General features: G+C 41.1%; 1 protein-coding gene across 2 annotated transcripts in view; it reads right to left on the bottom strand.

Moving 5' to 3' along the window:
- The window catches only part of SLC36A4 (solute carrier family 36 member 4), an 85,429-nt gene extending 67,625 nt beyond the window's left edge, over positions 1-17,804 (bottom strand). The window contains exons 1-5 of one of the 2 annotated variants that reach the window (XM_066989895.1): positions 17,572-17,804; positions 3,967-4,090; positions 3,151-3,241; positions 1,868-1,956; positions 805-900 (exon numbers count right to left, since the gene is read on the bottom strand). In XM_066989895.1, the coding sequence (XP_066845996.1) occupies positions 805-900; positions 1,868-1,956; positions 3,151-3,241; positions 3,967-4,090; positions 17,572-17,599 (428 nt within the window). In that variant the 5' untranslated portion in view covers positions 17,600-17,804. Of the gene's footprint in view, positions 1-804; positions 901-1,867; positions 1,957-3,150; positions 3,242-3,966; positions 4,091-17,571 lie in introns of those variants that run through there. The other variant, XM_048076494.2, reaches the window with a different exon arrangement.
- Positions 17,805-23,314: the final 5,510 nt, after the last annotated feature.

The following is a 23,314-nucleotide window of genomic DNA, read 5'->3' as shown; positions in this document are numbered from 1 at the left end:
GAAAATATCTTAAAATATTAGCTCATCTTTTTCTTATCTGAGACCAAGTGATAACCACAAACGACACAAGATGCTGTATCCTTGAAAATAACAGGGCAAAAATATTCTCTTCCTCAAGAGAGGGAAAAAAAAAAACACTTTAAAGTTAACATTGAACAACATCTCAGGTTTTCAGTTTCATCACTATGTAGTCATACTGTAAGCTCCATAAACAGCTATACAGCAACGGATGGCAAAAAACACATAATGGTCTTTTTTAAAAGATGGATAAAGCACTTAAGAGCTACAACAAGCTATTAATATCTGCAGGTCATTATTGCAAAAATCTAGTAAATATTTCTCCATGATCTATACTTGGTATTTCAACAAATCAAAGAATGCTTTGTTTCCTTTCAGAAAAAAATAAAGTCATTTGTGTTTGCAGTATCAGTCAGCTTAGAGAGTGAACTCTGATGCAGTGAGATGTGTTTGTAGTAAAAGCTGACAAAAACTTATACTACACAACACAGACTGCACTTCTGGTTATACAACATCTCTTCCTATATTATAGAAGAGAATTCTTTTCTTCACAGCTCCTGTAGACCTGAAAATTGAAGTTCCTGACAGACACACACACTCCCTAGTCCTCCCCAGTGTCACAAGTTGACCCCAGGAAACATTTTTATGCGGTGCTATTTGTTATTTCAAGCACAGAGAATATACTCTGGAAACTAGTAACATCTTAGTAAAAAGTAAATGTCCTAACCATTCCAAGTGTAGACATCAATTTTAATAATTAACTGCAAAACTGGACTGCAAACTTACCTTCCCCAGGAAGATTTTTTCTGAAGAGCAGTCAGAGGCCCCACTTCCATGGCATAACTAACTGTATCACTATACCCCAGCGAGGACTTTTTCAACCTGAAATCAAAGCGCGAAGAAAGAATAGAGTTACTAGAAACTATCAGAGCCTACATCTCTACCCTGAAAATGCTTATACAGGCTTACATGCTTACACAGGCTTATACAGAATCATCTGTGACACCATTCCGCAGCTGCTGAATTTTAGAAGTATAGTTTAGGCTTCTTGGGCTTCTTTCTTGGAGGAAGGGCACTTGGAGGGAAGCACTCTATAAGCATGTAAACCACAATTGCTTCCCACTAATTCAACAGTACTAAATCAGGTCTGGTTTGGGTTTTGTTTTTTTTTTTTTTCTTAATAATAGCTTTTCCAGCTACAGGGACACTAACAGCTTCATGTTACTGTTCAGTTCAGCAACTTTATTGCACTTTTAAAGAACTTTTATTGCACTTTTATTGTACGTCTCACTTGAAAGACTATCTAACATGAATCTGCTCACTATTATCATCTTACCACATTCCTTAGCACCACATTTTTTAAGAACCAAGTTGTCACAATCCAAAGAGACAATCACAAAAGACATTAACAGCAATTCTTGGTTGTTTCTGTAGTCCTATAAAGTACTTACAAACTGGCAATTTATAAACTGAATGTTTTTCAAAGCTATGAAGATTCAAAAGTTATGAAGATATAAAAGGACTTAAGGACTGAAGCTAAGCAATTAAAACTGCACTGAGAAAGATCTGATTATTTCCCAGTTACGACAGGGAATAGGACATTGGACAATACAAATTAAACCAACTTATTTTTGTGTAGAACCAGAAAAGAAATACTTTTTCAATGTATTAACATACTGTTACTCAAACCACAGCTATCATTTGTAGCTGCTCCATAAGAACATGTATTCCTTCTTTGAAGTACAAGATTCTGACCTGAAGCAACTGCTACAGCACTGGGTGGGTCATTCTGTAGGCCAAAACTCAGAAAAAAAAATCTCAGCAACAAAATGAGTAGTTCCACATTTACCTCTGACATAGACTGTGGCTGCAACGTACCAAGATGTGCATACAATGGACAGATATAATTCCTATGAACACAAGGCTGATTGGTCCAATCTGGTGTGGAGAAAAAAGGGAGAACAAAGGATATAAGCAACTGAAGTCACGTAAACAGATTTTTTCATGAAAACATTCCGGGGAAAAATCTTTACATGCAAAAGTTTCATATTTTAGCACATACATAAATTATAGGAATTAAAATTTTATGCAACTTTTTTCCCCTCAGAGGAGGATTCACTACAGATTTCTGCTGCATTCCTTACTTCTAATTGATGGCTCGACTGAAGGTTTCTCAAGGGTGATCAAGCAGTAAATAGCAAGTGGACATGCACAACTTCACTCTCAGAGCATCTTCATTAAGATATTTGCCAAAAAATTGTCATGAGAGAAGACCGCACATTTCTAAGCAATGGTTTGGACCATTTCATTGTCATCAACACTGTCATTTTAAAAGCTTCTTTCCATTACATTAGAGCATTTGATGATGTTCAGTATAGTAAAAAAAAAAAAAAAAAAAAAAAAAAAAAAAGAAAAAAAAGCCACAATCACTACCCTGACAACTTTTACAAGTTACAGATAATCTTTTGAATTAAATCATTTGTTTTAGAACAGAAGTTAAACCAAAAGTTTTCATAGAAAGTACTTGCTTTTTACATTGTAACTTTCATCCTTAAACTAAACATCCTGTAATAAAGAATTAAATTTATTTAGTCTTAAATTTAAAAATTCTTTTAATGAAACTTACATTGCCTTAGGAAATGCTTTGTTTATATGCCTGTATAAACTAGACTGTTGCCCCAGAAACAAAAGACTGATTTAAAAAGATGACAGTGCATCCTATGACATTATCCAGCTATAGTGACGTCTGGGCAAAGATAAAATAAACCCAAAAAAGAATCCTATGAGCCATCATAGGAGTCTGACTGAATCAAAAACTTTCTTTTTTCAGAAAAAAAAGTTTTCCACAGAAAAATGCTCTGGCTAAGCAAAAATACAAAACATTCTATAAAGTCTTCAGAATGACATAGTTAAAAAAGAAAAAAAGGTTTGGTTGTTGTTTTTGTTTTTGTTTTAGTTTGTCTCAACCTTCAGCAATAACTTCACCAGACTGAAAAGAAAAAATACAACACAATTCAAAGTAGGTAGGTACAACCAGCAGGCATCAAGAATTTAGTTTTTCAGGCTCAGTCACATATCTGTATATCTTTCTAGATAACATTTCTAATCTAAGAAAAACAACTGCATTCTTACCACAATGCCAGCATTTTTTATTGCAAGTGGAAGACCAAGAAGCCCAGTTCCAATGTTTCCTTTGAGGAGGTGGGTAAGTGTTTGTATAAACCTGATGAAAAAAACAGAAAAAGACCCATTAAAAGCACACCCTCTATAATTCACTAACATACAGGAACAATTTGTGAGCAGTAACTACTTTGAACTGGTCCCGCACATTCAAAGGACATTCTTATTAATCTCTAGATATGAGTTCCATCAAATGGAACGTACAAGTCTGATTGATCTTCATCTCCTTTTCCCAGCTTGTGAAAGGCTACTTTCTGTGCAATTTTATCGTTTTTTTTGCCTCAGAAAGTGTCAAAGTTTCATCAATGCTATTTTAGAATCAATAACATTCAAAATAATTACCAGTTACAAAACACAATTCTGACAGCTACAGCTTTAGCCCCCCCCAAAAAAAAACCAACTCTTTCAAATACAACTGTAACAAATAATCTATTTCCAAAGTCTTAAGTTCCTTTATTAAAAAATAAAATCAATCAAACCCCTTTGTAAACAATGCCTGGATTCTGAGCGACCCAATCACTTTATAAATGGTCACCTTGGAATATTTTACAGCCAGTATATTGTCAAGCTTCCAAAAACCAAAGAACCTACTCAAAATGTGCTGTTTTTTGGTAGACGCATGCAAAGCCCTAAATTAGAACTATGCAAAGCCCTACAACACCATACCATGGTAGCAAGTAACCCCCCTGAGAGTTCAGTAAACTACTCATGAAAAACAAGTTGGAGGCAAGGACTTTTAACAAGCTGATACTTAGGAGTAATACATACGTAATGCCTTCTTCATTCTCAAGTTGGTAATGCTTCTCAACTGGCAGGATGTCATTTTCATGCTCCTCATCTGAGACTTCGTCTGAATTCTGTTCATCAATTAAAGGCTTCATTACTTCCAAATCTATACAACGGAATTAACACAACTTAGTGTTAGAAACAAACGTACAGTTTAGAAGTAAAAGGTGATTTTGAAATAATTTGCCATTTCATGAGATTTATTTGCGTTACTAAATATAAAGCTGATTTAAACACAGTTACAGCACAAGTCTGCACAAGAAATTCTGCCTCGCTTTCCAGGGGCACACATTCACATTATTCAAAACAGGCTGGTTTACGGTCAAACACTAAAGCTTGCCATTAAGGAAAACAACTTTGTATCATCAAAATGTTGATGGTTTAGACCATTTTGCAAGCTAATACAACATACAGCCAAACGGAAAAGTCATCCAGTGTTAGGAAAGGATGAGATTCATCTTAGGTGCTGTTAGCTGTTTCAATGCTAAGCACTTAGCCTATTACTAGTGGAGAGCAAGGGCACCCCCCAGAGCCATCCCATCCTAAAACTGAGAGGTACAACAGAAGATGTCTCCAAACACTGGTAAGAAAACCAAGATAACTGATTTATACTACATGCTTGAGCTGCAATTTCATGAACTTTTTTAAGTAGCATAAACTGCCACTGCCGTCAACAAATGCAGCCTTGCTATCCAGCTAAATAAAAGAGCTAAGCAACAGCAAGCAATGAACAAAACTGGCTTTCAGGCAAACCTTGCAGCTTTTGCAATTTAATGTTGATTAAATTATAACCATTTTTAAATGACTACAGTTCTGTAAAACAAATCTCGCCAAAACCAAAAAGATTACCTGCCTTCTGCAGTACCCATTCATAAAATCGGTTGAATAAATCTCAACCTCTGCGGTTTTCACACACACAAGAAAATCCTATTCTTACGTGATTTTACGCTGCCTTTTTCTACTTATTTTTAAAAATTACTGAGTATTTCTAAGAATGCAACAGCACATCTTACTAATTTACCGCATTAATTACAGAACTCTGAACACATTAAATAAGCATTAATTATATTAAAACATGCTTCACTTAAGAAAGCAAAAAAAAAGAAACAACACAGTTTGAGTGAACTTTAAATACCTTAGCCATGCTAAGCTTATTCACTTCATAAGAAAAATAGGGATGCTCACTTCACATGCGTGAAATTTTTAACACCAGTGAGACTGCAGAAGCATTTAAAAGAAAGCAGCAGATACAATGCTTATTTGGGGACTTTTTATACTCAAACTAATAAAGTTACTACTTATTGTGGAAACAAGTTATGTGCACGAAACCTGATCAGAAATGCAGAACACGCTGAAAATAGGGTGTTCAACAAATCCTTAAGGTCTTTATGAAACCTTAACGATGTCTAACGCAGCAGCAAGGCACTGAATACAATCGTAAGCAATAGGAACTTCAAAGAACAACCACAAAACAAGCATTATATATCCTATAAAACAGAAGAAGGCTTATCCAGTAGATAGATCAAAGTATACTAAAGACAGCAACAGGTCATCTGAATTAAGTTTCGATAAAGCTGAAAGCCAATAATGAAAGCACTTGACAAAAGCAAAAGGTGCCCAGTGGAATACAACATCAGAGGTCAGAGACCCAACTGGCAAGGCCAGCGTAAATCAAGTTTACACTCAGCAATATTCCAATTATACAAATTGAGATAGATTAAATGTTTTGACACGGAACAGAACAAACTAAAAGTGTGCAAAGTCTGTGACAACATGAGATTCAACAATATACAGAAGAAATCATCATTAATTTACTTCTCCTGTTTTGACTTACATTTTGTAGCAGTGTTTGCAAAGTTAAGCAATAGTGACAGCGTGTGCAGCAAGTAAGGTTCCTATCTAGGAGTATGATGGACCCAACAGTGTTGAGATAGAATTGCTTTAATTTTCTTCTTCAAATCAAGCACCCCAGAAAGACAGGGAAGACTTCTTCAACTCACAAGCCAGGATCACGAGAACGCTTTGCTACTTTGCTTCTTAAAAGAGATATAACTAAGAATTGGTTGGATAAAACCAAAAATGATAAAAGCGTTTGTAAAGCCTTTTTTCACTTTCTTTCTAGCAGCTCCAGATGGCATCAAACTCTGTCATCACCCCTGGGATCTCCTGCAAGAATTTCTTGCTTTTGATCATCTCTTTGGCCCGGCTGAATACCTGCTTTCATCAAGAAGCCTCTGCTGCAATGCCATCGTCTTGCCGCGTCTCTTTTGCCTCTCCCCCTCCACCGCCTGCCCGTTTTGGGGGTAGCCTCCCTTAGGACTGCTCCTCCAAGCACTGCGGGAAGGGAGGATGCAAACAGCAGCCCCCCAGTGCTGCCCTGCTACATCACTTTAAAGGTGCCTAACAGCCTGTATCGTGCTCCTGTACGATACAATTAAAGCAGACGCCTGGAGGAAATCTAGCAAAACTACTGATGGGGAACACTGCTGCTATTGATCACTAGTAATACCAGGATTTGGGTAGTTCTGGTGCAGGTTCCACGTTTCCTAGGAGGATGTGGCAATGCTGAGGATGTGATTCCACAACCAGCGCTGTGGAAAAATGGAGACTGTACACATATTCACGTGCACATGGCTGACTACACAGGCAGAAATACAAAAAGCACCAGTCTCATCCCGCTCCCCTCTCTGGCTGAGCGGGATGAAGGTCCACTAGTGGGAAATACGTGGTTATTCAATGTGGATCTCTCCAGAATTGGCTTCAGACGGCCTACCCAGCGGCTGCCCCTTCATCCCAGTCTTCCCAGTCACTGATAACCAAGCACAAAAGCCTCCAAGGCACCTGACCCCCAGGCCTCATGGGGGTCTCTCTCTCAAGGAGTTGCCCTTGATCCCCTGGTTCTCCAGTAACCAGAGCCTGGAGGTGCTTCTCGTGCACACACATCCAAAAGGTGAGCCTCTGAGCCACTCCCATTGACATCTTGACTGGCTTCACATCTGGATCAGGGCACTGGAGGTTCTCCTGAGACAGCCCTGGGAGGAGGCTGGACAGGATGTTTGTTCCTCTGAAGTCCACAATCTGGGTTCCCCACCTCTGTTCCTAGACTGTTGCTAGATGCTCCTCTTCAAACCAACTTCCATTAACGCTTATTTTCTCAGGAACAATGCTGCCACAATCACCCTTCTTGAGGAAACACATCTAGTCGATAGGAAGCTCACCTGACTTGTAATTAACTAACAGTATTTTTGTACTTTCAGAAGCCCACTCCTTCGCAGTAATCCTGAAAGAAACACCTCTGGCAACCAAAAGCTAATTTACATCCACTGTGCCTGCCACGCTACGGTAAAGGGATCACCCACGAGTAAGGCAGAAGAGCAGCACAAAGCAATGTTTTCATCTTGGTGTTGAGACAACACAAAACTCTTGGATATCCCCTTGCAGCTAGGAACACTTCAATCTGCATGAATTATAGTTGTATTTTTAACCTTTGGCTACACACTGTATTGTATGCCAATAAAAAAAAATATATATATATATATATATACGTATTAGGCTCAGGTATTGTCAAGCATCTTTCAAACCCTTGGTGTAAGCAGCTCTGCCTCTCTACCTTCCAGATGCCAGCATGACTTTCAGGACCAGCAGCACAGCTGAATGTCAGGAACTGCTCGGTCAAGGGAGAAAAGTGAATTTCTCTTCTTCCATTCCAGTCTGACACCGAAACTTCAGAGATGAGCACACACAGTGCTCACCACGTAACTTTCTCTGGGATCCCTCTCAGAAGACTGCAAGTTTTATAAACATCCCATTTCACTTTTCTCCCAATTTACTATTTTTTCTGGTTGCAAACACAGTTAACTAAGAACAGATTTAGACATACGCCAGTGTTCCCCTCATTTTTTAAATGAGAATTTTTCTAAAACAAGCTTTTCCCTCGAAAATTCGTTTGTCCGTGCCTAAAGCAATCTCAGAGTCGATGTTACCACTATCAAAGCTCTGATAACTGCGTAACTGACTGCTAACTGTGGGCCAGCAACCGCTCCACAGAAACACAAAGAAAAAAGCCTTTGCCTTAAAGAGTTTAGAATCTAATTACCTTCAGTCTAGCTAGGATTTTTTTCTTAACCATCATTAACTTTTTGTGTGATGCAGTTACGTAGCTTACTGAAGGATGGTCCAAAAATAAAGAAAAAAATCCTTGATTTTTTTACATTTTATTTCATCATCTATGTAAAAAACAAAAAAAAAATCATGATTATTTCAGTACATTCCACAAAAACAGGAAATATCATACAAAATAAGCCCAAAGCAAGATACATATATTTGCAACAACTGGTAATTTAATTCACACCAGGAACATCTTAAAACATTTTTAAAGTACCGCAGAGTAAGATTTCAGTATCAAAATCTCTATCAACAAGCAATACAAGCAATTCCAGTTCCTTGGGCCCTGCCAAATTGCCTCCCTGGCAGGTCTTAGGTGGTTACGTCCCCCACGATAACCAGGACCTACGAGCAGAAGGCTTCTCCCAGCTGTTTAAAGACAGCTTCATCCACCTCTTCTTCTTCTCTTGGTGGTCTGTAGCGGACACCAACCCTTCTGTTCCCCTGGCCGACCTTACCTCTGCTCGAGCCTTAAGCTCCTGTGTCCCAGCCACCTTTCTATTCCCCAGGTTTGTTCACAAACCCATCTGTCCCACACCGCCGTTGACTGATATTGACAACGAGCAAAGCTTTTTTAGATGTAAGAATTAATGGAACAGAAGGAAGATATATGCAGGTCATACAAAATATACTGTCTCCTTTTATTTAAATTCACTGCATTTGCCATGGAAGCCCCAGAAGAACAGGACGACAGATAATCTGTGAAATGGAGGTGCTGACTCTCCAGAATGATTCATCTGTTCTTTGTCTGGGTTACCTTACCTTCATTCAGGACTGGTACTATGGCAGCAACAAGAAGATGAGCGTTCTGAAAGAGGCAGGGAGAAAGCTCACACTGTAAAGTTTACACCAATGACCCACTCCGAAACATCAGCCTCTCCCAGCTGATGATCCTGTTCCTGCCTCTCCATCCTTCACACCATTCACATTGCCCTCACGTACTTAAACGTTTAAGTCTGTTCATGCACCACCACCCCCAATATAGTAATTCTAAGGGGGAAAAAAAAAATCTTTGCTATTTGGACCTGCAGGAGGTCTGGCCTCTTTACAGAGCCTGCTGCCTCGGATCAGGGATGTTACCAGGAAACTTGTTAGCAAGCAACATCCCTTGGAGTATCACCCACTTCTCCTCTTTTGTGTCGGTACCAAGGAGGCAGCTACAGGAAGCCTGGGGTCTATCTAGAAATTTTGGAGCCATGGGAAGATGACTAAAGGGTTCAGGAGCACAGAGAGGGTTTTCCTCAACCCTCCCGGTAATGGGGAGAGACAGGAAATAAACGGGTGAGCTCAGGTCATCAATGCCTGGCTCCAAGACCAGTGCCTCCATCAGAATTTGGGGTTTTATAATCATGGAAGAGTCTTCAAGACATCAGGCCTGCTGGGGCCCGAGGGGACCCACCTGTCTCAACAGGGAAAGGTTTCTTGGCTCGTAACCTGGCAGGACTGATTGAGAGAGCTTGAAACTAGGATAGATGGAAGGGGATGCCATTAGGAAAAACGAGGTTAAGCCAAGGGCTGGTGCAGCACTGCCTGAGGGTGGCAAGGCTAACAGGAGCATTTATGATGCTCCAGGGAGCGCTGAGGGTTCAGGGGCACATCCAAAACGCTTGTATACCAACACACACAGTATGAGGAATGAATGGGACAAACTGGAAGCTTTGGTCCTTTCCCAGAGCTATGATACCATTGCTGTCAGTGGGACTTGGTGGGATGAGTCCCACAACTGGAGTGCTGTTCAGGAGGGACAGGCAGGGCAGGCGAGGTGGAGGTGTCGCGTTGTCCAAAAAGGAGAGATGTGACCGTACAGCCCTTGTCTTGGGGATGATGCAGGAGAGAGCCTCTGGGGCTGAATTTTTGCTATGGATTATTTTCTCATCATGCTATTTCCTAATCTTTTCATTAAAAGATTTTCCATATTATTGATCTTCAAGCATGGACAACTTTGACAACATGTTCTTTTTCTCTTGCAGACATTCTCTTCTGGATCCATTAAATTATCTCCAAGTCAAAACAACACAAATACTTCAGGTTTGATTCATAGGATCATACAATATCCCAACTTGGAAGAGATCCACAAGTATCATTAAGTCCAACGCCTGGCTCCAATCAGCACCACCCAAAAATCAGACCCTGTGTCTCAGAGCGCTGTCCAAATGCTTCTTGAACTCTCTCAGGCTCAGTGCCGTGACCACTGCCCTGGGGAGCCTGTCCCAGTGCCCGACCACCCTCTGGGTGCAGAACCTTCTCCTAACACCCAGCCTGACCCTCCCCTATCCCAGCTCCATGCCAGTCCCTAGATTATTTTCACCTTTGTGCACTTCCCTCCAAGACAACGTATTTCTCCTCAGCTTCAAAAGTACTATTTTTTTTTCTGAATACTTTTTTTTTCCTGAATTTGTACTGTATACCCTACAAATGTGTTTAAGATCTGCTCTGTAAGTTCTCCCTATGCCTTTTAGTACACGTTCTGTACTTGAGCCTACTTCTCCAGCCAATCTGCCATTTCAAGATTCTTTGATGAGATTCGAGACCCATCAAACTGCCAACATTCACAGCTGAATTCTCTAAACTACAGCACACAACCTCATAAGCAAAACAAACGACTGTAAGCATGTGGTCTCAGCATATTAGCTTATTCCAACTTTATAGACTGCTTCGAGTTTGCGCTCCTTCATCACTGCAGAGTCTTCCACAGTACACAATCATCTGAACCCAAAAGGAAGGCAACACTGAAATTAATACGGCCCCCAGATTTTAACTACCTGGGGAAAGAACGTGACCATCCTTTCAGGGAAAACGCGGTGTGTAAACATGTGTAAATACGTTTATCATGGTGACTTCAATATTTATTTCCAAATCCTGTGGAGGTATAAACAACAGGTTTTTTTAGAACCTGTTCTCCCGCATTATTGTGCTATTTTATTCACGTCACTTACGCAACAGAACACCCCAATTTCATAGTCCATCGCATTCTCAAGAGAAGGCTGTGAACTACTGCTGATAACAGAAAAGATACGCATCATAAAAAAAAATATTTACTTTGAAAACCACATTAAAGTTTTATTTACAAAGTGTCTTGATGCGCAACAAGTTTCACATAAAACTTGAGTCCCAATAGCACGGAACCTGGTTTGCAAGGAGAGGTTGCTCTTCTGCAGTCGCAAGATGCCAAACAAACCAAACTTCTTCTGCATACGTAGCACGTTCTGCTGCATAATACATCACCTACACTCTGCTTTCAGTATACCTCATGCTAAGTTGTCCATCATCACTGAAGAATTATAGAAGATGAAATGAAGGAAGGCTTGAATGTCAATAGAAGTTAACAGAATGATGGGGTGTTAGACATTTCTTTAAACGCGCTTCTTCCAAACACATCCAAACACCAAAAGCCAGCCAACATTCACGTTCCAAGCTGATACATGTCAGAGTAGTATTCTTATGCAGATTTTCTTTACCTGAAGAATATAGCACCAGCTGTTCTAGAGAAAGGAGGAGATTTCACCTTGAACACTGAAAATAGGTTTATTTGACCACAGAAAGAAGACGATATTCTCCCAAATATCCCACTAAAACAAATGTAAAGCTTTATTAAAATCAAACAAACATCTGTATATGTTTCTTTCCTGCAGATAGTATCTGCTGATGTTCACTTCATACTATTTGCATTGCGTAACTAATTTGGATATTAGTTTGCCACACTGCTGTACTAAACAAAACTTCTTAAATGCTGATTAAACAGATAATCCTAAAAAGAAGAAATAGTTCATCTAACGCATCTCAAAAATAAAACTAGGCTTTCCAAAGCTCCACGGCCACTGGTAGCTGGTCACAAGAACAGGAAGATTGCACACAACTAGAGCACAGTAGGAGGCTTTAACTAATTACCCTCTATGACTGGCCTCCCTTTACCAGAGGCGAGACATTTTAACCCAGTTATTATTATGCAGACATTTATTAGCCTAAGCACATGCCTGGAAACAGAGAATTTTTTCTTAAAAAGAAGTCAAAAGTAACAACTTTGATATTGGCAACGTAGACAACCAAGAAAAATGTTACTAACATTAAATGTCCTTCCCCATACAACAGACATTGAAGTTGTATGTCCTTTATGCATATAGCTTGTGGGAAGTCTGGAGAAATTGTGTACAGCCACAAAAATCTCCCATATATTTACATGTGAGAGGAAAAAAATAAATAAAGATCCAGAACATACAGGTTAACCTCTGAAAAATTCTCGAGTGGAAGAATCAGATTGTAGAGTAAGCACCCACTAAAACATTGTTTGTAAAACTCACAATTAGAACAATTAGCACTTTCCAATCTACATCTATTTATGTACATTTATGTATATTTTTTGTCTCATGGGACCCATGCATAACCATGATAACAGTACACTGAAGTGTCTTCAACCACCCCTTAGCATACCACTCCTGGGCAACAGATACTGAGAGAACTGCAGTACATCCAGTCAGTTATTCATCCACGTTCTCAGAAATAGCTAAAATGAGAACTCTCAACATCTGTTTCTTATCTGTACACCCAAGCTGACAGTTCATGTCCTCTTCTAATATAGTAACTCCTTCGAGAATAAATTCCACTAGAAGAGATTTAAAACCCAGGTAATGGCAAGTAACACCAACTCACATTGTGATGATGACATCTATTACAGGTTTCCCTCGAATATTATGTTACGTAAAGCACTCCAACAATATTTGGCTACTGTTCTAGACAATAAAAACGTTCCTGAATTACTACTTCTCCCCATCATTATTCCTTTATCCCATGGCTAGCATATACCCGGCCCTAAAATATGTGAACCAGTTAACAGTAACAGTAGTGAGACATTATATAAATTTTGAATCATGCAACTTCTAAGCATGGGTTTCATTTGCTAATAGATTTCAACTGTTGGGTACTGCAGCTGTGTCCCAGCTGCACAATCTGTACTCCCACTGACATCCAGATTTGCATAACATCCAGATTTGCATAACATCCAGATTTAACGGATTCAACCTTGTGGTCCAGAGCATGCCAGCCAAGAAAGCTGAAGGCTTCTCTGCCCCATAAAGGAGGTACGTACCCACAAAGTAGAAGAGCAAGTGCTTTGCATCCTTGGATCTAGCCTGAAACTTTCTGTTCTGTGAAGTCCACAGCCATGGACAGAAAACCAGCATGGAATACACACATTCACGTAGGTTTCTTCCTAGAAAGGTCCCGTGTGCATAAATAGGGTATGACACTCCAGCCACAGGAGCAGCACAAGCATGCCATACCTGAATCGGAGGTGAGGCTGGCTGACTGCTGTCTCACAAAGCACACACCTTAGCCTACCTTAGGTCCGTGCTCCACCAAGCTGTCCCAAACGTATACAAATAGCACTATTAAAGATCCAGTCCAGTTACGGTATTCACCGAAAATTTTGCCCAGGGAAGTTGTGGACCATCCCTGGAGGCATTCAAGGCCAGGCTGGATGAAGCTTTGGGTAACCTGGTCTGGTGGGAGGTGTCCCTGCCCATGGCAGTGGATATAAATGATCTTTAAGGTCCCCTCCAATCCAAATCATTTTATGATTCCATGATTTGCATCATCTTTCATGATTCACCACAATTCAGAATGAGGCAACTCACTCACATGCATGCTTTTGTTTTTACTTAGCCAAAGCACCAAGCGATTTTCAACCCCATCTCTCCATCACCCCATACAAATCTCTCTTCTCCTTGTGCTACCACAAAATTCTTTTCAGACAACATACCCCATCCAGACTGTCTTTACCAGTTATTTGAATATCTGTCATTGTTTCTGCTTTCTTCTGTGAACACCCACCTAAGAAGGATGCTAAAAAAGCTCTACAAGTACCACTACTATCAGTGAGGCGACACAAAATGCTTATCTTCTCCAAGAATTAGCACTGCAACGTTACACTGACTCCTTAACGCACTGGAGAAATCACTGATCCATTACAAATACGTGTCACACTACAATCACACAACGCTCTACCCTCAAAGACGTCTTGTGGAACTTCAGTCACAAGTCAATCACTCGTTATATAGTGGGGGATTAAATTATAGTGTTTAAATTGTTCTGACCAACATTTCCAGTTTCATATCTTCAAGTATATTTGACAGCATCTTGCCAACATTTATGGACATACTGACAAAGAAATTGTTGAACTGTAACTAAACGTACTTACTTCTAAAGCTGGCTATAGCATACTCAAGTAACCCTTTGGTTGGAAAGCTCTGCAAGCAAATTAATTTTCACTGAGAACTTCAGCTTTTCTGTACTGCTCAAGCAATTAGCATTTCAAAAATTATCTGAACCTATTATCACCACACAAGACAGAACTAAGCTTGGTCATTTCGGGCTGAAACGGAGACAAAAGGATGAAGCAGTTCACCACAGCTGCCTCACAAGTTAAAGACAAAGGAAATACTAAAAACAGTCAAATACAATCTGCCATTGTTCCTTCTGAGAAGGTCACCTCCTAAGCAAATTCCTGTCTAAAACCTGTTTTCTAAATCCAATTTAACAATTTGTTTTCTTTTTTTCCTTGAGGGCTTTTGAAGTCAGTACAATCTTACAAAGAACTGGATTTGACATGTAAGTATAAAGTGCTTGGGGGACAGGATATAGCTTATCATCACTTACACCAGCTGGTTTTGCTCCGTTTATGGGAGAAGGAAGACAGATCTTGCTGGAGCAGCACTTTGAACGTGCAAAATGCTTTGCTAAAGCATTAACCAAAGGGGGGCTTGTAGATAATTCAGTTAGTCACAGTTTCTACACAAGAACATGCTAACATGGCCAAAAACAGGGCAGAAGATTCAGTCCCGTGAAAGCTTTATTACCTCTCTCTGTAAGAGGGACACAGACCCAATTTAATTTGCTGTTGCCTTGACTGCTGCACAGAAGTGAAAATTAGACCCACTTAATCTTTATATTAGCCCCAACAGGGTTTTATGCTGGTATTTTCTCGCAGGGTAGAGTGCCATATTCATAACTTACAAGCATGCCTAGAGGTGCTGTCACCTAACCAAACCTGCAGGCTTCTCCTACGGGACAAGATTCGTGACTAAGTCTCTGAGCAGCTGATGCCCTGCAGTGAGCTCCCCTGGTCTTTAACACAGAAAACACACCCACATCAGGCAACAGCCACCATCATGACAAGCACTTGGCTTGCTCAGCAACCCCGTTCAGTTTACAGGTGGTAAATTTATCATCTTAAAGCTGTGGAAGAGGTCTTCGATTCAGCAGTCTGAACCGAGGCTCTAAAAATTTAGTTCCAAAGAAACACTCATTATTTCCAGAATCTGCAGCTGGTTCAGTAAGCAACTCACAACACAACCCTCAGTTAATCCTTTAACCACAAATACGTTCCTCCACTCCCCAAACTTCAGCCTGTGAAGAACCTTCACAACACTTTTTGCAGAAGCCAAACTGTAAAGTACTCTCCAAACACTGGACTCCCATGGGATGTACCCAGTTACTCAGTCATGTGCTCCCACAGCGGACGCAGAAACTCCTGATCAACATGAAGTGACAGTGAACAGAAGTGCCAGGGGCAGGACTGCCTGGATTGGAAGTATTTTGAGTCTATTTCTAGTTCAAGGGGCAGCTAACAGATAATCCCATTCAACCACACACAAGTCATCTCCCTCTTATTTTCCACAACTCTAACTCCTACTGGATGCAAGAGAAATAAAAAAAATAAAATAAAAATAAAATAAAATAAATGCATTTTCCGGAACGAAAATTAAAAAGGAAATCTCATCTGTTTTAAAATAAATGTGGGTTTTTTTTAGTTGCTATAAAGTACCACTAGATATATTTTCCAGAAAAATACTGTTTCACATTACCTTTCGTTGGCTTTGTTTCTTTGCCATGAACTCTAAAGCTATTGCAATGTTTTATTATGGCAGACTGCAATGTAATAAAGTCAATTTATCCAACTTTATGATAGCATTCGTTTATGACTAAAAGTTATCAACATTAATAAATGTTGAGAAGTCAATAATGTCACTCAGTAAGCAGGAAGAGCTGTCTGCTTTTGCATCATAACCCCCCAAATCCAGAAGACTAATAGAACAAGACACTTGAATTATAAAACCAAAGGTCTTCCTAGCTTGTTATACTTGCTTCTCTCTCAGAGAAACATTTCTACCCCAACCAACAATGGATCATTTATGTGGAAAAAGATTAGTCTTAAATAATCCACTGTCCTGTCCAGAACAAACTACACATTTCTACATGATTAACACACTGCCAATTGCTAATTGACGGTCTGATTGATAGCGTGTTCACTGATAGTTTATCAGTAGGAACTTAATTTAAGTCGTCAATACGACAGAACCATGTAAAAAGCTTCTGAAATCTTATCAGGTCTTTATCTGCATTTTTAAACAGGTAATCCTGTAAAATAAAAATAATCTGGTTCTAGGTATTCCACGACCTCCGGCAGGTCTGTGAACCTGAGCAGCTGACAGGGAAGCTAAAATTTCCTCCTTTCGCTTTAGTCCCTAGGTAGCAATCGCTCGCTGCAAGACGGATCAGCCTGAGGGAACATAAAATCCGGTCAGCCTCCTGCTTCCACCAGCAGCCCTGGACAGGAGGAACTCTTCGGATTACAGTGAAACACTTGAGGCGAGACCCCCACTCCAGCCAAAACTCAGCAATACCGGGCACTAAACCAGCTCCATCGACGAACATACAAGTAAAGAGGTGAACATACAGGTACCCACGCACACTGAGAGTAGGTCTGAGGAGCAGTCTGCAAGAAATACAGCTAAAATACCCACACACGGACACACGAGACACGGATTTTGCCATGAAAAATTAAAGCAGTGAACGGAAAGGGTTTCCATAAACTTTTAGCCAAGATCGTAACCTCTTAACGAACTCCAAAACCAGCTGGGGAAGGTTTAGGGGGGGAGTCGGGCTTTGCGGGGGGAGGCTTTGGTGGGGGGGAGGCTTTGGGGACGGGGTCTTTAGGGCAGGGGAGGCTCTGGGGGTCTTCACACCCCTGCAGTGGTTCCCAACCCCTTCGCCTGCTCCCCTAACACCCCCGCAGGCTCCTTCCCACCGGCTCAGCCCGGCTGTTGGCTGCGGGAACCGAGCCCCCAAAGTCCTTCGAGCCCCCAAAGCCCCCCGAGCCCCGCTCCCCTCCCCTCAGCCCCTTCCCGCAACCCGCCACCCAGCAGCGACGCCCCCCCCCCCCCCCCCGCCGCGGGTGGGATGGTTCGACCCGCCCGCCCCGCCGCGCCGAGCGCAGCCCCCCGCGGGCCGAACCATTCCGCCTCCGGGGGGAGGGAGGAGGAAAGCGGCCGGCGGCTCCTCGCAGCCCTCCCCGCTCCGTCCCGCGGCCCGCTGCCGCCCCGCTGCCCCGAGGCTGGCCCTGTCGGCGGGCGGCGCGGCGCGGCTCACCCAGCTCCTCCTTGCCGGCGGCGTCCATCTCCGTGCCGGCCTCCTCTCCTTCCGCCACGGTGGAGGCGGCCGGCGCCCACAGCCGCTGCGCATGCGCTTGGCAAGCGGGGGCGAGTCGCAGAGAGCCGGCGGAAGGGAGAGAGCTGAGGGGGGGAGAGGGGGATGGCGCCTCCTCAGCCTGGAGTTTGTGTCTGTGCCCCAACACAACACCTTCCTTTCACTGAGTGCCCTGTGTCCCAAACAGCACCAGTCAGAGAATCACACAATGGCCGAGGTTGGAAGGGACCTCTGGAGATCCCCCAGTCCAACCCCCTGCCGAGCAGAATCACCTAGAGCACATTGCGCAGGATGGCATCCAGGCGGGTTTGGGATATCTCCAGAGAAGGAGACTCCACAACCTCCCTGGGCAGCCTGTCACAGTGCTCTGTCACCCTCACAGTACAGAAGTGTCCCCTCATACTGAGCCAGAACCTCCTGTGCTTCAGGTTGTGCCTGTTGCCTCGCATCCTGTCACTGGGCACAACTGAAAAGAGACTGGCTTCATCCTTTCGACGCCCTCCCCTCAGATATTTATATACATTGATGAGGTCCTGTCACTGACTGCCCTGCTAAGCTCCTGCCCTTTCAAATACTCGAGTTTCTCCAATTTGCACAAGTGGGGCTTGTCCCTGCTTGGGCTGTGCTGCAGGTCAGGGTCAGTGCTGCTGGAGGCCTCCCCTCATGGCTCTCAGAGCTGGCCCAGCCTTTCCCTCAGCCTCCCGGGCCTCTCAGGGTGGCCACCTGTGGTGGCTGTGCACAGCTTCCCCGTGGCTTCCCCACAGCACCCTGTGGTGAGGGAGCTCCTGCCTCCACCTTGTAATCAGCCCTCAGGGTCGCGTAGCCCAAGGCAAAGCTCGCCCCTTGTGTACGCAATGCCTAGTACACTTTTGCCTTCCATTGCTACCGGAATTAACTTGGCATCCACTTTAATCTCCTTATATCTTTCAGGAGCAGCTGCTCTTAAGCCAGCACAGGCTGCCTGATGGTTCTTGTGTCTGCTGCAGTCCCAGGTCTGGTGACCCCATAAAGTCCCGCTGGCATAGAATCATAAAATCATTAAGGTTGGAAAAGACCTGCAAGATCACCTGGTCCAATCGTCACCCTGCCACCAATGTCACCCACTAAACCATGTCTGTAAGCACCACGTCCAACCTTTCCTTGAACGCCCCCAGGGACGGTGACATCTGCCACCCTCTGTGAGGGTGGGGAGCCCAGCTTCAGGCAAGGCACTGCCGTGACAAAGCCGTAATTAATAAGCAAAGACTGAACACAAGGTGGGAGTCAAGAATTCGGTAATGCTTAACAGATCTGTTGGTGATTTGCGATTTGGCTTCCTGAAAGCACACCAGCTCCAACAATTTCAAATTGTTTTCCCTATATGAAAACAAAAAACTATTCAAAAAAAAAAAAGGATATTTGGAATAATCACAGTTAATTATGCATCAACAGCTGGAACAAGAAAAGAGTTTCTGATATGATACGTTATTTATAAGCAGTTGTTTCTTATGAAGTTCCTCACTTTCTGAACTTCCACAGCAATACTGCATTTTCTCTGTGCTCTCCTGTAGATACAAGTATGATTTCCTAAGAGCTTCACCAATAAGCAAAATAAACTTCAGGGAAACAGAAAGTGAAACAGTTTGAAGCAGCGCACTTTAGGAAAACTTGTGCTTATTAGCAAATGTTTCTATCCATATTAGGGGGGGGGGGGAAGAAAAAAAAAGTATTTTCTGTAATATTTATCATTGTCCAAACAAACTAGCATTATTTATTTATTTATTTATTTATTAATCTTTGGAAATCAAGTCTTTCAAGGTGTTAAAACAAATTTCAACTATAGTCTGTAATCAAAGATGTAATCAGAACTCCAGGTCACTCTGAAGTAATATTCAGAATCCTTGCTCCCTGAACCTTTACTCTGAAATTAAGCATTTTAAGCAGTGTACAATAAAAGCTTCTATAATTCCATGAATTTTTATTTCCATGGTTTGAAGACCTTAATATAATGCTATTTGAGGATACAGAAGTAAGAGAAGAAGGGAATGGAAGGTATGGTATTTTACCTAAAAGAAACACACAAAGCTCCAATGATTTTCAGCTGAAATTATGCTGTCTAGCCTAACAGGAACAGCCTTTGATAAAACCTTCTCCAGTCAAGCTTACTCTATTGACACTTTTCAACACTTGGAGACTGATCTCCCACTAATTTGGCTCCCATACTTTAACTAGCATTTGTGCTAGTTGCTCCCAGAATAACCCATTGGTATTTTTTTATCACAACTTTTTGCCTGTATCTATGCCTGATATGATTTAAGTAATAAAGTTTCCAGTTGTCAGTTTCCTAAATCAGAGCACTATTTTTTGCAATGGGAGTGTACAATGAAATAATTAGTTTTTTCTTTCCTACCTAGGAGAAATGCAAGAATCTTCTGAAGTTTCCAAGAAGCTTCAATTATCTTCATACAAGCATCATTAATTCAATTATCTACAAAGTATAACTTCCAGTAGGAAAAACATTGACTTTCTTTTTTTTTTCAGTTTTATGTTTATTTCATAGTATCATGCTTCTCCAAAGTTTCATTACAAAAATGAACTGTGCATGTGAGCTGTTGGCTTCCTCAAATTTATTTTGGAAAGGGGTCTCCATAGGCAGTCTGTGATTGCATGTTATTGATTTAAGGAACTGACTTACTAATTACAATTTTTGAGTCAATCACTTACTTAGTATATATTTTTTTTGTTTATATTCATGGACATTCTATATTCTCTGCTGTTTCTAACACCACCAAAGTTTGTTGCCTGCAGAAAAGTGTATCCGATCATTAATTTATATTAAAAATGTGTATTCAGCTAAGAATGTTCATTCCTTCTACTTTGTCATTGCATTTCAGGACTTAGCACACAATAAATCCTTCATATGTGTTGAAAAGATTTAAGGACATAATACATCATTATTTCACATCCTATCCAGAGGAAAACCATTTGTTTCTACTACTTGCCACTATTTGCATCAGAGATCATTCCTCAGGGAAGAGGTTTATGATCTGTTCAGGGAGATTTTTGTAGTATGCTCCAATAAATGTATCAAGTACCTGAGCAGCCAGTGGTGATCAATAAATGTTCAGAAAATTCACGAGTCTATGCTGTGATGGATATTCGTGAATTTGTAATATTTGTCTTGTTTCTCTTTAACAAGGACAGGAAGATTTGCTTTAATGCAAACATCTGGTTTATTTCTAGTCATTCATCCATCAATGCAAATTTACTTCATGATGTGAATATTGCAGTCACCAAATGCTTATTTACCCTAAGTTCATATTCTGAATAGCTTATAAAATTTGCCTATTAGAAATCACGGATTCTGTTCATGTTGTTTTTGTTGGTTCAGAACAAGGCTGGGTGGAGTAGGATATGCAGCTTCTTGGGGTTTTAAATTTTTTATTCAAAGTTAACCCTGAAATCCTCAAAGTATGTTTTCAGGAAGAATTGTGACTACTAAATGCTCTTTATTAGAATAGTTGCTCTGCTATGTCTTTCTAAACCCACATTTAATTTTTGGCTGAAATTCCAAACTTTTTTAGGGGAAAAAAAAATATAAGAACAGAACAAATAGACAGAAATATATTATTTTTTTATGCCTCCACACAGATCTCAGCTAGCTTTAGGTTAGGGACTTCTTAAGTCTTGGATTGTTCTCCCATTTCTTCATGGAATCTTTTTTTGAGAACCCCTATGGCAGTAAGTTCCAAAGTTTAATTATGCATTGTGCAAAAATGTGTGTCCTTTTGAGCCTGCTACCTGATATTTAACTGCTAACCTGTAGTTTAGTAATGTAAAAAATAATTATTTGTTTACATTCTCCAAGTCATTCTTGGTTTACAGATAACTGTTATGTACTCTCTCCTATCTTTTTCAGACAGACTCCTAGTCTATTTAACCTCCTCTCACAGAGAAGCCATTCAGTGTTTTTGATTATTCTTGTCCCTTTCTTCTGTCTTTTCTAGATCTTCTGTGTTCATTTTCATTTGGGGACGTCAAAAGCGCAAACATACAAACAGACTAAAAAGCTTTCCACCTACATCTGACTGTTTCTTACTTCTTTTTATGACAGTTCACATTTTAACTTTTATTCAGGTACTAAGTTACAAGGCGATTACTTTGCATGATATTTTAATGACCCATTGGTAGCCTTCTGTTATGTTGCCATCTGTTTGCCAGTGGACTATAATCCTGTCTGACTGGCAAATGGTTGGCATTGCTCCAAGGTTCATATCACTGTTTCATATTTAAGAGCACACTTTGAAATCACCTTGAATACGAATACTGCGTCCCCATTTCACTAGATCCCAAATAGCCTATTGCTTACCCATGTCTCAAAAACCAGTATCTCTGGTCATTTTATCACTGACCTGAAAAAAGATATATATACATATATATATTTACCTTTTTCAAATTCCCTGGTCACAAACGTGAGCTTCCTTTCATATAAATTCCTTACTTTCTTTGTTCTGGTCTGTGAAGGCCCATTTCCAAGGATTCCTATTTTTGCTTTTTCTCAGTACAAATATCAAGCACTGAAAATCCTAAACTGTCTGAAAATGTCAGCATCTTAAAGGTCAGTATTACTCAAAAAAAAAGTAATAGATAGCAGACTAAAGTTTTTAGGGGGAGTTAGTTTGATGTGTGTTGTCTCAGGGACTACTTTGTTACACCTTCTTGCTATGAAGTTTCATGCTATGCATGGAACAGCTTGCCTTCCTTCAACATGAAAAGATTTTTGAAAGAAAGTCTGGAGGTTGATTTTCCATTGCATTTAATAGATTCATGGAATCACAGAGTGGTTGAGGTGGGAAGGGACCTCTGGGGTCATCTGGTCCAACCACCCTGCACAAGCAGGGCCACTTGGAGCCAATTTCCCAGGACTACATCTAGACTGCGTTTGAGTATGTCCTAGGAGGGAGACTCCACAACCTCCCTGGGCAGCCTGTGCCAATGCTTGATCACCCTCACAGTAAAAAAGTGTCCTGATATTCAGACAGAACCTCTTGTGCTCCAGTTGGTGCCCACTACCTCTTATCCTGGCACTGGGCACCACTGACAAGAGCCTGGCTCCAGCCTCTGTGCACCCTCCTTCAGGTGTTTATAGACATTGAGATGAGATCCCCTGAGCCTCCTCTTCTCCAGGCTGAGCAGTCCCAGCTCCCTCAGCCTCTCCTCACAGCAGAGGTGCTCCAGGCCCTTCATCATCTTGGTTGCCATCTGATGGATTCTGTCCATCATGTCCAGGTCTCTCTTGTACTGAGGAGTAGTACAAGAAGTACTTTGTGGCTGAAGATTGCAGTCATGTTGTCAATGTCACCAGTTAAGAACACAAATCTTAAAAGGACCATTGTGGTCAACAGCTATGCTTAAAACTCCCAAACTGCTGTTCACGTTTGATTGCTACAGCTGAGATGAACACAACGTTTTAGATGGAGCCCACTGTAAAATACAGCTGTTGATTAACAAAAAGCCTGTTAAAAGCCTGGTGTGTGTTGATTCTCTTTAAGCTTTGATGAAGAATAAATATGATTACAGAAGATGCTGCAGCTGTCAAAAGTGCTGTTGGTGGTTCACACTTCAAATAGAAACTCTCAGCACAGTTCAAATATCAGAAACATATGAGAAAGCCACCAGGATTTATCCCAATGTGAATCATCATCAT

The sequence above is a fragment of the Anser cygnoides genome, chromosome 1 (assembly GCF_040182565.1).
Source record: "Anser cygnoides isolate HZ-2024a breed goose chromosome 1, Taihu_goose_T2T_genome, whole genome shotgun sequence".
In the NCBI taxonomy this organism is placed as follows: domain Eukaryota; kingdom Metazoa; phylum Chordata; class Aves; order Anseriformes; family Anatidae; genus Anser; species Anser cygnoides.
The sequence above is the reverse complement of the archived record's forward strand: the minus strand, read 5'-3'. Positions and strand labels throughout refer to the sequence as shown.